Source organism: Hypanus sabinus, chromosome 15, assembly GCF_030144855.1.
Source record: "Hypanus sabinus isolate sHypSab1 chromosome 15, sHypSab1.hap1, whole genome shotgun sequence".
Lineage (NCBI taxonomy): Eukaryota > Metazoa > Chordata > Chondrichthyes > Myliobatiformes > Dasyatidae > Hypanus > Hypanus sabinus.
The window spans coordinates 56,017,896-56,033,866 of NC_082720.1; the positions used below are offsets into that span (position 1 = coordinate 56,017,896).

General features: G+C 42.5%; 1 protein-coding gene across 1 annotated transcript in view; it reads left to right on the forward strand.

The window, feature by feature from the left end:
* The first annotated feature begins 443 nt into the window (after positions 1-443).
* LOC132405231 (protocadherin-10-like) overlaps positions 444-15,971 on the forward strand; it is a 36,967-nt gene continuing 21,439 nt past the window's right edge. Inside the window, exon 1 of the mRNA XM_059989918.1 lies at positions 444-2,823. Coding sequence (XP_059845901.1) covers positions 444-2,823 — 2,380 coding nt within the window. The remainder of the gene's footprint in view (positions 2,824-15,971) is intronic.

The window sequence follows — 15,971 nt, forward strand, 5'->3', positions numbered from 1 at the left end:
TTATGTTTAATTATGGGATCAACCGATCTCGAAGATAAGGGCAGTGACCGTTTTGAATATCAATTATTGATACTATCAAAACACTAAAGTATTAATTTAAAACATTTACTACAAAGATAATGTTAATGCAAATGACTCTGTCAATCTGTATTTTAATTGCAGCACACTAAATTCCCAATGTAGACCAGCTTTAAGAACTGCATTCCGCAGTTATTGACAGGGCTCTTATGCCGCCACCAGCCAATAGTATTCCACTTTCAGCAGGAGATCCATTGCCCCTCCTCGTTGCTGTCGGAAAGGATTTTCCATTGACATTGTGGAACTCCAGCTCAAAGGAACATTATCTGTATGTAAATACATCGGTTAAAGGATTTCTTACCGATAGAACTGCCGAAACGATTGCAGAGATATAATAAGGATAACAGACTTTCATTGCAGAGACAATGGCGAATTCGCAGAACAACAACGCCTTGATACTGTTGATGCTGATTTTTATTCTCCTTGTTGTCGCACTGAGACAAGGTATGGGTCTGATTCGCTATTCTATTCCGGAGGAAATGGAATATGGCTCTTCTGTTGGGAATATTGCTGAAAATTTAGGTCTAAGCATACGAGAGTTATCAGCACGAAAATGTCGTTTCGTCTCAGCTGACGGAAGCCGGCATTTAGAGGTAAATTTAGAGACCGGTCTCCTGTTTGTTAGCGGTCGGATAGACAGAGAACAGCTTTGTGCACAGAGCCCTACTTGCAATATTGCCTTTCAGATAATTCTAGAAAACCCTCTCGAAATGTACCGCGGGGAAGTGGACATTCTCGATATAAATGATAATTCGCCCTCTTTCCTAGAAAACGGCATTGTCTTGCAAATGGCTGAATCTGTTGCACCGGGTACCCGCTTCCCACTAGAGAGCGCACTTGATCCAGATGTGGGATCAAACACCGTCAATACTTATATACTGAGTCCGAACGAGAACTTTGGTTTGAAGATGCACGTCAGGAAGAATATTGTTACAAACGCAGAGTTGCTGTTGCAGAAATCATTGGACCGTGAAAAAGAAGCAGCTATCCAACTTGTATTGACGGCCATTGACGGCGGCAAGCCCCCGAGGTCAGGGACAACTCAAATCACCATCCGCGTACTAGACAACAACGATAATGCACCTGTGTTCGATAATGATGTATATACGGCGAAACTGGAAGAAAACGCACCTTTGGGAACATTGGTGACGAAAATCAGTGCTGTTGATCTGGATCAAGGTACTAATGGTGAGCTGAAATACTCTTTCGTTAATCTCCCAGGGAGAGTGCGTGAATTATTCAGTTTGAATCCTGAAACTGGTGAGTTGAAAGTTCAGGAACGGCTGGACTTTGAGGATAAGAAATGCTACGAACTCGATGTGCAAGCCTTAGATAATGGTTCACCAGCACTTATAGGACGTTCCAAAGTGCTGATCGATTTGATTGATATGAATGATAATGCTCCGGAGATAACAGTGATATCCCTGTCTGGCAAAGTCCACGAAGATGCCCTGCCCGGGACAGTGGTTGCACTGTTGGACGTAACGGATCGTGATTCAGGAGTAAACGGACAAGTTCACTGTGAGATTCCACTGGGACTTCCGTTTAAAATTGAGTCCTCCCAGAAAGACCATTTCAAGGTGGTCACCACTCGCCTACTGGATCGGGAAACCACCCCAATGTATAAGATATCTGTCACAGCCTGGGACTCCGGGCTTCCTCCGCTATCAAGAAATCAAACAATCCAGTTATCTGTCTCTGATGTAAATGACAACACACCACGATTTTCCCAATCATCCTACGCTGTCTATGTGATGGAAAATAATGCTCCGGGTATTTCCATTTTCACAGTTACTGCGTTCGATCCGGATCTGGACCAGAACTCCTATATTTCTTATTCCTTAAAGGAAATTTCGCAGGATTCACTGATGCCCACATACTTCAGCATTTCCCCGATGAACGGCACAATTTACGCATTGCGCTCCTTTGACTACGAGATGGTCAAAAGCATTCAGATCCATGTTCAAGCCCGTGACGCTGGAGTGCCTCCACTGAGCAGCAGCGCTACGGTGAGTGTGATCATCCTGGATCAAAATGACAACGCTCCTGTAATTGTTTCACCTTCAGTAGAGAGTGGATCGGGAAGCGTGGAGATCCTGCCCCAGATAGCGGGTCAGGGCTACTTGGTCACCAAAATCATAGCAATTGATGCAGATTCTGGTCAGAATGCTCGGCTGTCTTACCAGATAGTTCAGGCAACCGATCTCACTCTCTTCAGCGTGGGGCGGAACTCCGGGGAAATCAGAACAACGAGAAGTATTTTAGAGCTGGACGATGCATCGCAGAGTATTGTCATCTTAGTGAGGGATAATGGACAGCCGAGCATGTCCACTACAACCACAATCTCCTTGTCGATTTTGGGCAATGTTACTGAGAATTTGTCTGAAAGGAGGGATTTTCATAGTAATCCTGGTTATGTTTCGGATGTGAATCTTTATTTACTTGTAACCTTCGGATCAACATCGGTTTTGTTTCTTCTGATAATCGTTTTCTTGGTTTTATTAAAGTGTAAGCAAGATAGTGGCATTGTCCGAGGTTTCGGTTGCCCAATATGTTGTTCCAGGCCGAGAAATTCGAAGGAAGCTTTTACTCGGGGCGATGCACCAAGAGATTCGTCAAATGGTACTAGAACTGGTCAGATGGCATCCTTCCCTGAGAATTATCATTACTCGGTGTGTTTGACACCGGAATCATCCAAGAGTGAATTTCTTTTCCTGAAACCCTACAATCTAAACTTTACTCAAGGTCAGCGCTGAACCAGAAAGTTGCTATAAAACTGGAGGTTTTTTTTTACAAAATCCTAACATTTACTTAAGTTTGGAAAGTAAATACTATTGCCTTTCATTATTTGGTTGTTTATCAGAAACACTGTACCCATAAGTTGATCCAGTTATGTAACCATGGTTAGATTTGATTGCCTAGCCGACTGACTGACGAAAGCCCATATCGTATCCTGAATGGTTAACAGTTAATGTTTGAAAATCCGTGCTGATATTCAATCCACTGACCGGTAAGGGTTTGGCACCTTTTAATATATAAAAGCTGCGCTTACTTATGAAAGGACAATGTTGAAACACTGCAGTTTAATGCTTAATTTGGCATCAAGTTAGGTACTTTTTTTTCTTCAGGTAAAGAAATATTGTGAGCTGCTTCTAACTTTCATGCGATACGTGATATTCAGTGGTATATTTACACTACAGCTAGTTATACTTTCAGAGCCTCCCCCCTCTACCTTGTTCATCCTCCTCCTGTAGCATGATATTATTTATCTTATGCTTATCAAGCTTTCGCTTACACCATGCTATTTGACGGAATGTGCTGCCGTGTTCCGCAACGTTAACTGGAATTATTTTCCCTGAATTACCTGCTGATTTATTAATATTTGGTTATTTTTAGGATCCTTGATCATTGGCCATAATATTTTATCGTAGGCGTTGCTCATGCAAATATTTTCCTTTTATTTACCCTGTTGAATTATCTTAGAAACTTTATCCAATTCGTTCAGCAATATTCCGACTTTCCTTAATTTACAATTTCACTTGAAACATGACATCGTTTTGTTTAATTTTCCCGCATGTCGCCTAGTTGATATCAAATGTACTTCCGAACTAAACTTGTGGCGATGCTGCTCTGTTTTTGAATTCCATTCTGCTGTAGTTGGCTCCTGGAGTCTGCTGCCTGCATTCTTTCTAAAGGGCGTATTCTGAATGATTAGTTTTCGTGATTTGTTTATTTCTGTCTTTGATTAAGTTTCCTCCAAATTGCTGTCGATATTGTTAATTTCATATATTATCCTGTTATACTCTTCCAAATAAAATGTCCTTTCGTTCATTTCTCTATTTTGTGCCTGTTTTGTTAACCATTTGTTAATCGTACAAGTCATCGTATTCTGCTTATGTCACATTATTTTCCTGTCACTATTAGCTAATAGGAAGCAGTAGCGTTCGTTGCCTGTAATGGATTGGTTTATATTTTAAACTGTACTTCCGAACCTAGCTGCAATTATTTATTATCGGCGTATCATTGACAGTTATGTTTGCAACAGAATCTGTCCTGGATTATTATTTCATGTATTGCCAGTTTGTTATTTTGCACCTAATTGCGAATGATCTCATCTGTCTTTAGGACAGATACTCCTCTACTCTTCTACAAATCCATTTGGACACCATTCTCTGATTTTTGGCATTATTCCGCAGACATTCCTTATTCAAGATCAGTTGAAATTTCAGAAGAATAGAAACAAACATAGCAGCACTCAATATTTTTGCCTTCACTTTCTGCTATTTTTTCAGTTAGTTCAACAAGATTGATTGATGAATACATTCAATTTTGATAGCCTCACTGATTCTCTTTTTGATTCTGTATTTCTTCTTTGGATGCTTTATAAATTTCACATTTAGCAGAGATTATCTTTAGTCGCTTTAACATTTCGTTATGTGGTGTACAATCCACTAAGTAATTTTAATGCCGATTTACGAACAAAAACTATAAATAGTCGCTTGCTCATCCTGTGACAGGAAATCCCTGCGTGGCTACCGTATCTGTTCGTTGTATTTCGTATTCCCTCACTCTTTTATTCAAACTTTGTGGATGCATTCCACTTCGATCAGATATATTATCCCCCGTTATTCTCATCAATTCAATGGCGAACACTCATGTAAATCTCCCAGAATTGCTCCAACTATTTATTCCCGAAAAACATAAAGTGTCTACCAAGACATTGGCATGGAGCCATAGGTACATAGATCCTTTGAAATGCTGGTGTGAAGACGAAGGGATTTTGCATACTTGTCTTCAATTATCGGTACGCTGCGTGCAAGAATTAGGACACAATGATTTAACTGTACAAGCTGTTGCTAACAACACACTTGGGGTGTGTCGTACAGTCCTCGTCGTCCGGGTATAAGAATGATAGATAGGGTACAGATAAGGATAATAAAGTTGTTTCAAGCGCTGGAGGACCAGGGTTATTTGGAGAGTCTTTATGACTGAGAGGGCGTCTTGTATATCGACAGAGATGCCGGAGAATGTCATCTTAGCCTTTCTCCTTGGAGCAACGGAATTCGAGAGGTGACCTGATATAAGATGATGAGAGACATTGATCGTGTGGATAGTCAGATGCTTATTTCCCAGGGCTGAAATGGCTATCACTGAAAGGGTGGAGTTTTAAGGTGCTTGGAAGTAGGTTCAGAGGAGATGAAGGGTAAGATTTTTACGCAGAGAGTGGTAAGTGCATGGAATGGGGTGCCGGCGGTTGTGGTGGAGGCGGATACAATAAGGTCTTTTAAGAGACTCCTGGATATGGACTTGGAGCTTAGAAAAATAGAGGGCTATATAGAGGTAATTTCTAAAGTAAGTACATGTTCCGCACAACATTGTGGGCCGAAGGGCCTGTATTGTGCTGTAGTTTTTTTTTATGTTTCTATGTTTCTAACGCCGTGAATGCTGGTACAATGTTAATGTTGAAAAACAGATTCATGGAGAGAAAATGTTAAGACCCATATGGGCCAAATGTAGTGAAAGGGGATTAGCTCCAACAGACATTTGGGTCTGCATTGGCGATGGGCAAGTGGCCTGTTTCTCTCTGGTACATTGCTACGACCCCCGTCACTGGCTTGTGAACCAACCCGAATAAAGGTGACTTAAAATAAATATGAATTTTTGTCAATATAGGCGAGCTCACAATGTGCACTTGTTGGAGCTAGAAGGCCATAAGTTCAGACTTCAAAGTTCAAAGTAAATATATTATCAAAGTACATATACGTTACCATATACAACAGCGAATTTCATTTTCTTGCGGGCATACTCAATAAATCAATGATAGAATAATAACCATAACAGAATCAATGAAAAACCGTACTAAAAGGGCATTAAACTAATGTGCAAAGGACAATAACCTCTGCAAATACAAAAAGACAGAATTAATAATAAATCAGGAAACAAGTAATATCAAGATCATGAGGTGAAAAATTCTCGGAAGAGAGTCCATACGTTATGGAAACATTTCTATGTTGGGGCAAATGAAGTTGAGTGCAGTTATCCACCTTGGTTCAAGAGCTTGATGTTTGAAGTTTACTAACTATTCTTGAACCTGGTGATGAAAGTCCTGAGGCTCCTGTCCTTTTTTTCCTGTGACTCTGCTCTGTGTAGATGAACTCAATGGTGGGGAGGGCTTTGCCCGGGATGGACTGGCCCATATCCAGTAAATTTTGTAGGATTGATGTTTAAATACCAGTTGTGCTGCACCACACATAGAACATAGAAATTCACAGCATATTTCAGCCCATAATATAGTGCTGAACTCGTAAACTACACAAGAAACTGCCTAGAATTTCCCTTGCGCATCGCCCTCTATTTTGCTAAGCTCCATGTACCTATCTAAGAGGTTCTTAAAAGACCCTGTTATATCCATTTCCACCACCGCTGCCAGCAGGGCAATCCACCCACCCACCACTCTCTGTGTGAAAAACTTACCCCTGCCATCCTTCTGGTACCGATTTCCAAGTACCTCAAAACTATGTGCCCTGGTGTTAGTCATTTCAGCCTTGGGAAAAAGCCTCTTGCTATCCACACGATCAATGCCCCTCATGATCCTATCAACTTCTATCCGGTTAACATTCATCTTCCATCGCTCCAAGGAGAAAAGGCCACGTACACACAGCCTATTCTCATAAGGTACGCCCTCCAATCCAGGCAACATCCTTGAAAACACGAGGAAATCTGCAGAGGCTGTAAATTCATGCAACACACACAAAATGCTGGTGGAACACAGCAGGCCAGGCAGCATCTATAGGGAGAAGCACTGTCGACGTTTCGGACCGAGACCATTCTTCAAGACACCTCCTTGTAAATCTCCTCTGCACTTTCTCTAAAGTATCTACATCCTTCCTGTAGTGAGGTGACCAGGACTGCACACAGTGCAACATGTGGGGTCTGACCAAGCTCTTCTATACCTGTGGCACTACCTTATGGCTCTTGAACTCAATCCCATAGTTGATAGATGACAAGACACCATACGCCTTCTTAACAACACAGTCAACCTGCACAGCATATTTGAGTGTCCTATCGACACAGACCCCATGATCTCTCAAATTCTCCACACTGCCAAGATTATTACAATTTATTTTATATTCTGTCTTCAAATTTGACCTACTAAAGTGAACTGCTTCACAGTTATCTGGGTTGAAGTCCATCTGCCACCTCCGAGCCCAGTTCTGCATCATATCGACGTTCCGCTGTAATCTTTGACAACCCTCCAGACAATCCACATCATCTCCAAACTTTGTGTCATCTACAAACGTACTAACCCAACCCTTTACTTCTTCAGCCAGATCATATAAAAATCACAAAAAAGAGGGGGTCCCAGAGCAGATCTCTGATGTCGCCACTTGTCAACGACCTCAATGCAGAATACGAACCATCTACAACCACCCTTTGCCTTCCATTTGGAAGACGGTTCTGGATCTACAAAACAAGGTCTCCTTGGATCCCATGACTCCTTACTTTCTGCAGGAGCCTCGCATTGGGAACCTTATCAAAACCCTTGCTGACATCCTTATACATTACATCCACTGCTCTACCTTCATTAATGTGTTTTGTTACATCTTCAAAGAATTCAATCAGGCTCGTAAGGCTCAACATGCCGTTGACAAAACCATGCTGAATATTCCTAATCAGATTATGCCTCCCCAAATGTTTATAAATCCTGCGTCTCAGGATCTTATCCAACAACTTGCCCACCACTGAAATCAGTCTCACTGGCCTATAATTTTCTGTGTTATCTCTACTGTTATGTGGTGGGCACCAGTGAATATCGAATGGTGTCAGGGTTCATAAACAAACATAAACATTTATTAAACTCTGCGTAATAAAAGTGAAAAGTAAACAAACGACTAACGTAACCGGAAGTTAACTGTTGTACGGCAATTTAACAAACAGCCAAACTCAGGAACAGTTCTTAAAGTGGTAAATTCGAACACAGTCTTAAAGTGGTTTATCCAGTCATTAAGGAGAGACTGTACTGCAACAATTCCTCTGAAGAAAATGACGATTCTGCCGATCACAGTCGAGAGATGCCTTGTCGAAAGGATTCACGACGAAGGAACTAAAACGGCTTAAAGGAACTGGGCTCTTTGCTGGAGGGTGAACACTTCACAAACCTTCCTGGTCTTGCAGGAGTTATCTCAGATGCAAGTCACTATTCCTGAACGAAGATTCAGTAAGGTGGATCCTTTACAGACCCGCCGAACGACACAAGCTTTACTCGATTATTCGGGTTCCCGTACTTCGGTAAGGTCTTCACTCTCCAACACTAGACTGTAAAGGTAAATCAGAAGGTGCACCAAACCAGAAGTGGCAGCGATTGGTGAAACTGCCGACACAACGGTTTGGCACTTACAATAGAAAGTAAAAACTCCACATTAAAACGAAACTGCGTCATGAAACGAACACGCAGCAAAACTAACTATCGAACTACCCTGCGTCACAACAGAGGTTTCCCCTTATATACCTGTTGGAACATGCCATCACATGACCGCACACCAGCGTGATAATTACATCATGTGACCTCACACTGGCGGGAAAATTATATCAGCCCACCAACAGAAGACAATTACATCATGCTCACAAGATACTCAATTACATCATGGTCATAAAACAGTCACATGGTAGCCACGGGGTATGTAACACTACTCACATTCTTGAATCAGGGAACAACATTTTCAACCCCCAAAACCTCCGGTACTTTATCTGCCACTGTTGATGACGTTAAGAGGCTCAGCAATCTCGCTTCCCACAGTATCCTGCGGTATTTATCATCCGGTCCCTGCGACTTATCTAACTGAATCCTTTCCAAAAGCTCCAGCACATCCACTTTTCTGAAAGTCTATGTGCTCAAACATTTCAGTCCGCTCTCACTCAACCCCTCTTAACGGCCAATGTATTTTCCCTGGTGAATACTGAAGCAAAGTATTCATTAAATACCTCCACTACCTCCTCCGACTCCAGGCACAAGTTTCCACTATCGCACCTGATTAGTCCTATTCTCACATGACTCATCCTCTTGCTCTTCACATACTTGCAGAATGCTTTGGGGTTTTCTTTAATCCTGCTCACCAAGGCCTTCTCATGGCCCCTTCTGGTTCTCCTAACTCCATTCCTAAGCTCTTTCCTAGAAATGTTGTAATTTTCTGGAGCTCTAACAGTACCTAGTTTCTTTAACCTTTCGTAAGCTTTTCTTTTCTTCTTCACTAGATTATCTGCATCCTTTGAATACCATTGTTGTTTAATCCTGCGATCCTTTCCCTGTCTCAGTGGAACCTGACCCCTGTTCCCTGAACAGTTGCCACATTTCTGCTATGTCTTTCTCTGAGAACATCCGCTCCCAATTTATGATCCCAAATTCCAGCTTAATAGCATTATAATTTCCACAAATGAATATTTTCCCAAGCTGTTTGCTGCTGTCCCTCTCCAGCGCTATGGTGAAGGAGATAGTGTTGTGGTCACTACCTCCAAAATGCTCCCCTACCAAGAGATCTGACACCTGACCAGTCTCATTTCCCAATAGCAATCAATTACACGCTCTCCTGTAGTTAGCGTGTGTACATATTGTGTCAGGAAGCCTTCCTTAACACAACTAACAAACTCCGCCCCATGTAAACCCCTTGCGCTAAGGGGATGCCGATCAATACTAGGAAAGTTGAAATCTCTCATCACAATAACCCGATTATTATTGCACCGTTCCAGAATCTGCCACCCTATCTGCTCCTCGATATCCCTGTTACTATTGTGGAGATCTATAAAAAACACCCAGTAGAGGTATTGCCCCTTTCCTGTTTCTGACTTCCACCCACACTGACTCAGTAGACCATCCTTCCATGACTTCCACCTTCTCTGCAGCCATGAAACTATCCCAAATTAGCAATGCCACGCCACGTTCTTTTAGGAACATCTAAGCCTGGCACACTCAGCAGCCATTCCAGTTCCTGAAACATCCAAGTCTCTGTAATGGCCACAACGTCACAATTCCACGTATTGATCCACGTTCTCAGTTCTTCCGCTTTGTTTATAATACCCCTTGCATTAAATGGACACATCTCAAACTATCAGGCTGAACGCATGTTTGCTCTAATACCTGCCTATCCTTCCTCATAAACTACCCACAAGCTGTCTCTATATGTGCTCCTACCGCCCGTCCTCGGCTCTTTCACTTCGGATCCCAGTCCCCTGAAAATCTAGTTTAACCGCCCCACCCCCCACAAATAGCATTAATAAACTTTCCCGCCGGGATATGGGTCCTCCTCGGATTCAAGTGCAATTCATTCTTTTTGTACAGGTCACACCTGTCCCAGAAGAGATCCCAATGATCCAAAAAATCTGAATCCTTGCCCCCTGTTCCAATTCTTCAGCTACACATTTATCCTCCACACCATTCTATTCCTATACTTACTGTCACATGGCACAGGCAGCAATCCCGAGATTATAACCTTTGAGGAACTGCTTCTCAGCTTCCTTCCTAACTCCCTGTATTCTGCTTTCACGACATCTGGTTTCTTACCCTCCCATTTCAGGATATTGTAGATGCGCTGAGAAGCATCACGATCCTTGGCAGCTGGGAGGTAAATCCTTGTTACTTTTTCGCGTTCACAGAATCGCCTATCTGCACCCTACCCCTAACTATAGAGTCCCCTATTGCCGCTTCCCTCTTCTTCCAACCCCTTACCCTTCTGAGCCACCGAGCCAGACTCAGTGCCAGAGACACGTATACTGTTGCATCCCCCAGGTAGGTCGTCACCCCCAACAGCACTCATAATGGAGTCCTTATTGTTAAGGGGAACAGCCACAGTGGTGCTCTCCATTACACATCTAGAGAGGTTTGTGTAATAAATAGAATTATTTAGCTTTCGGTTTATTATTTGTTTGTTTGTGTAAAGAAGAACCCGAAACGTTTCAGGTTCTGAAGCTGAAATTCTAACTCGTCTTCTTTCTATATATGATTCCTGACCGGCTGAGTTTTATTTTCAATATTCTCGCTTTCAGAATTCTGACACTGTTGATTTTTTTTTCATGGTTTTCTTAGAATTTAAGTTAACTTGTTTTTTTTTCTCTCCAGTACTTTTCAATTGCGCTTCAATTCTATTCCACAGCAAGTGTGATTAGAACCGGGGAAACTGCATTTAAGTAAAAAATTTTGCCCCTTCATGATCGCTTACTCGCTCAAATATTTTTAGCAGTTTTATATTTGTGAAACAGTACATGGTTATTTTCTGAACTTCCAAGAAGAAATGAACAACATAAGCCACAATTTATTATAGGGCAGATGCAGGACCATTATTCCGGGGAATAGAATTAGAAACATAGAAACACGGATAACCTACAGCACAGTGCAGGCCCATCGGCCCAGAAAGCTGTGCCGAACAGGTCCTTACCTTAGAAATTACCAAAGGTTACCCAGAACCCTCTATTTTTCTAAGCTCCATTTACCTATTCAGAAATCTCTTAAAAGACCCTATCATAATCGCCTCCTCCACTGACGCTGGCAGGCCCATTCCCCGCACTCACCACTCTGCGGGTAAAAATCTTACCCCTGATATCTCCCTCACCTAGCACCTACTTTCCAGCACCTTAAAACTGTGCCCTCTCGTGCTAACTATTTCAGCCCTGGGTAAAAGACTCTGACTATCCACACGATCGATACCTCTCATCATCTTATACACCTCTATCAGGTCTCCTATCATCCTCCGTCGCTCCAAGGAGAAAAGGCCGAGTCCACCCAACTTGTTCTCAGAAGGCATACTCGTCAAACCAGGGAACATCCTTGTAAATCTCGTCTGCACTCTTTCTATGGTTTCCACATCCTTCCTGAGTGAGGCGACCAGACCTGTGCACACTATTCCAAGTGGGTTCTGACCAGGGTCGTTTACAGCTGTAATATTACCTGTCGGCTTTTTAACTCAATGCCACGGTTGATGAAGGCCGATGCACTGTATGCCTTCTTAACTACAGAGTCAACCTGCACAGCAGCTTTGAGTACATGGTACATGGTACATAGTACATGGTACTATGGACTCGGATGCCCAGATCCCTCTGATTCTCCACAATGCCAAGAGTCTTAATATTAATACTATATTCTGTCATCATAGTTGACTTACCAAAATGAACCACTTCACACTTACCTTGGTTGAACTTCATATGCCACTTCTCAGCCCAGGTTTGCATCCTGTAGCCTCTAACAGTCCTCCATGCTATCCACAACCTGCCCAACGTTTGTGCCATCAGCAATTTTTAACCCATCGCTCCACATGTTCATCCGGGTCATTGATTAAAATAACGAAGAGTAGGGGTCGCAGAACAGATTCCTGAGGCAAACCAATGGTCACCGACCTCTATTTAGAATATGACCCGTCTGCAACCACTCCTTATAACCATATAACAATTACAGCATGGAAACAGGCCATCTTGGCCCTTCTAGTCCGTGCCGAACGCTTACTCTCACCTAGGCCCACCTACCTGCACTCAGCCCGTAACCCTCCATTCCTTTCCTGTCCATATAATTATCCATTTTTTTAAAATGACAAAAGCGAAACTGCCTCTACCATTCTACTGGAATCTCGTTCCACACAGCTGCCACTTTCTGAGTAAACTTTTTGTGTTACCTCCAAACGTTTGCCCTTAATTCTCAACTCAGGACCTCTTGTTTGAATCTCCCCTACTCTCAATGGAAAAAAAAGCCTTTCCACACCAACTCTATCTATCCCCCTTATAATTTTAAATACCTCTATCAAGTAGCCCCTCAACCTTCTACGCTGCAAAGAATAAAGACCTAACTTGTTCAAGCTTTCTCTGTAATTTAGGTGCTGAAACCCAGGTAACGTTCTGGTAAATCTCCTCTGAACTCTTTCTATTTTGTTGACATCTTTCTTATAATTCGCTGACCAGAACTCTATACAATACTTCACAATTGGCCTCAACAATGCCTTGTACAATTTTAACATTACATCCCAACTCCTATACTCAATGCTCTGATTTATAAAGGCCAGCATAAAAAAAGCATTCTTCACCACCCTATCCACATGAGATTCCACCTTCAGGGAACTATGCATCATTATTCCTAGATCACTCTGTTCTACTGCATTCCTCAATGCCCTACCATTTACCATGTATGTCCTATTTTGATTAGTCCTACCAAAATGTAGCACCTCACACTTATCTGCATTAAACTCCATCTGCCATATTTCTGCCCACTCTTCTAACTTGCCTAAATCTCTCTGCAAGCTTTGAAAACCCTCTTCATTATCCACAACGCCATCTATCCTAGTACCATCTGCATACTTACTAATACAATTTACCAGCTCATCATCCAGATCATTAATGTATATGACAATCAACATTGGACCCAGTACAGATGGGTACCACTAGTATGGGCACACCACTAGTCACCGGCCTCCAACCTGACAGTTATCCACCACTACACTCTGCCATCTGCCATTCAGCCACTGTTCAATCCATTTTACTACTTCCTTGCATTCTGTGGGCAAGTAAGTTCTGGATCCTCAAAGCAATATCCCCTTGGATCCCATGCCTCCTTACTTTCTCACGAAGCTTTGCATGGAGTTATCAAATGCCTTGCTGAAATCCATACACACTACTTTTACTGCTCTACCTTCATCAATGCGTTTAGTCAAATCCTCAGAAAAATCAGTCAGGCTCGTAAGGTATAACCTGCCCGTGACAGAGTCACGCTGACTATTCTTAATGCCTCTCCAAATGTACACAAGTCCTGCCTCTCAGGGTCTTCTCCATCAACTTACCAACCAATGAAGTAAGACTCACTGGTTTATAATTTCCAGGGCTATCTGTACTCCCTTTCTTTAATAAGGGAACAACGTCTGGAGCCCTCCAATCCTCCAGAATCCCATTGAAGAGGCAACAAGCATCGCCCAAGGCTCAGCAATATCCTCCCTCGCCTCCCACAGTAGCCTGGGGTATAGCTCATCTGGTCCCTGTTACCTATCCAACTGGATGCTCTCCAAAAGCTTCAACTAATCCTCTTTCTTAATATCTACATGCTCAAGTTTTCAGTCCACTGTAAATCATCCCTACAATCGCCAAGATCCTTTTCTGTCGTGAATATTGAAGCAAAGTACACATTAAGTACCTCTGCTATGTCTTCCGGTTCCATACAGAATTTTCCACTTTCACACTTGATTGGTCCTAACCTCTTACAGCTTATCCTCTCGCTCTTCACGTACTTGCAGAATGCCTTGTGGTTTTCCGTAATCCTGTCCACCAAGGCCTTTTCATGGCCCCTTCAGTCTCTGCCAATTTCAGTCTTAAGCTCCTGCATGCTAGCCTTATAATCTACTAGATGTCTAGCACTACCGAGTTCTTTGAACGTTTCGTAAGGTTTTCCTTTATCCTTGACTAGATTTACAACAACCTTTGTACACCACGTTTCCTGTACCCTACAATCCTTTTCGTCTCATTGAAATGTATTTATGCAGAACTCCACGCAAATATCCCCTGAACATTTTTCACATTTCTTCCGTACATTTCCCTGAGAACAACTGCTCCCAATTTATGTTTCCAACTTCCTGACTGATAGCCTCATGTCTCCCCTCACTCCTTTTAAAAGCTTTCCGAACTTATCTGTTCCTGTCCCTCTCCAATGTGACCAATTAACCTCCTAACCAGTACGTCGTTGCGATGTGTGAGAAACCTGGAGGAAACACTCACAGTCATGCAGAGAGCATACAGACACCTTACAGACAACTGCAAGAACTCAACTGAGAGGCAGGACTTATGTACATTTGGAGAGGCATAATATGATTAAGAATAGTCAGCATGACTCTGTCAAGGGCAGGTTATACCTTACGAGCCTGACTGATTTTTCTGAGGATTTGACTAAACGCATTGATGAAGGTAGAGCAGTAAAAGTAGTGTGTATGGAGATAGAATTGTGAGCACTATTTACAAAATGCTCTCCCACTGGGAGATTTGATACCTGACTAGGTTCATTTCCCAATACCAGTTAAAGTTCCACCCCACCTCTTGAAAGCCTGTCTACATGTTGTGTCAAAAAACCTTCCTGAACACACCTAACTCCACGACATCTAAACATCTTGTTCTGGGGAGATGTCAGTCGATATTTGGGAAATTAAAATCTCCCACCACGACAACCCTGTTATTAATAGACCTTTCCAGAATCTGTCTCCCTATCTGCTCATCGATGTCCCTATTACTATTGGGTGGTCTATAATAAATACCCTGTAGAGTTATTGACTCCCTCCTGTTCCAAACTTCTACCCACCGAGACTCTACGTAGACAATCCCCCATGACTTCCTCCTTTTCTGCAGATTTAGGACGGAAATGAGGATATATTCTATATCCCAGACAGCAGAAAGGGGAGAAGGCAGAGGAATAGTGTTCAGATGGATTAAAAAAAAGCCCACGATAGAATGGTGAGGTAGACTTGATGGGCCGAATTGCCTAATCCTGTTCCCATTTCTTATGGTCATATAGTAGCGAATCTGTAGAATTCATTGCCCAGGTAGTCTACCTTATAATATATATTTAAAATATAGTTATGTAGAGTTTTGTATAGCAGAGGATTTAATGGTTATGGGGATATGGCAAATGCATGGACTGAGTCCACCGCCAGATCAGCCATGATCTCCCTGAAAGGTCGAAAAGGCTCGCCAGGTCAGATGGCAGACTGCTGCTCCGATTTCTAATGTTCTCAACGCTCCAATCTTTATGCCGATGCCTACAGTATGTGTATGTTCCTGAAGCGATGCCTCAAAAAGTCGGCATCCATCATTATGGAGTCCCATCACCCACGTATTGCTGCTATAAGGGAGGAGGTGTAGGAACCCGCAGGCATACAACTCATCAA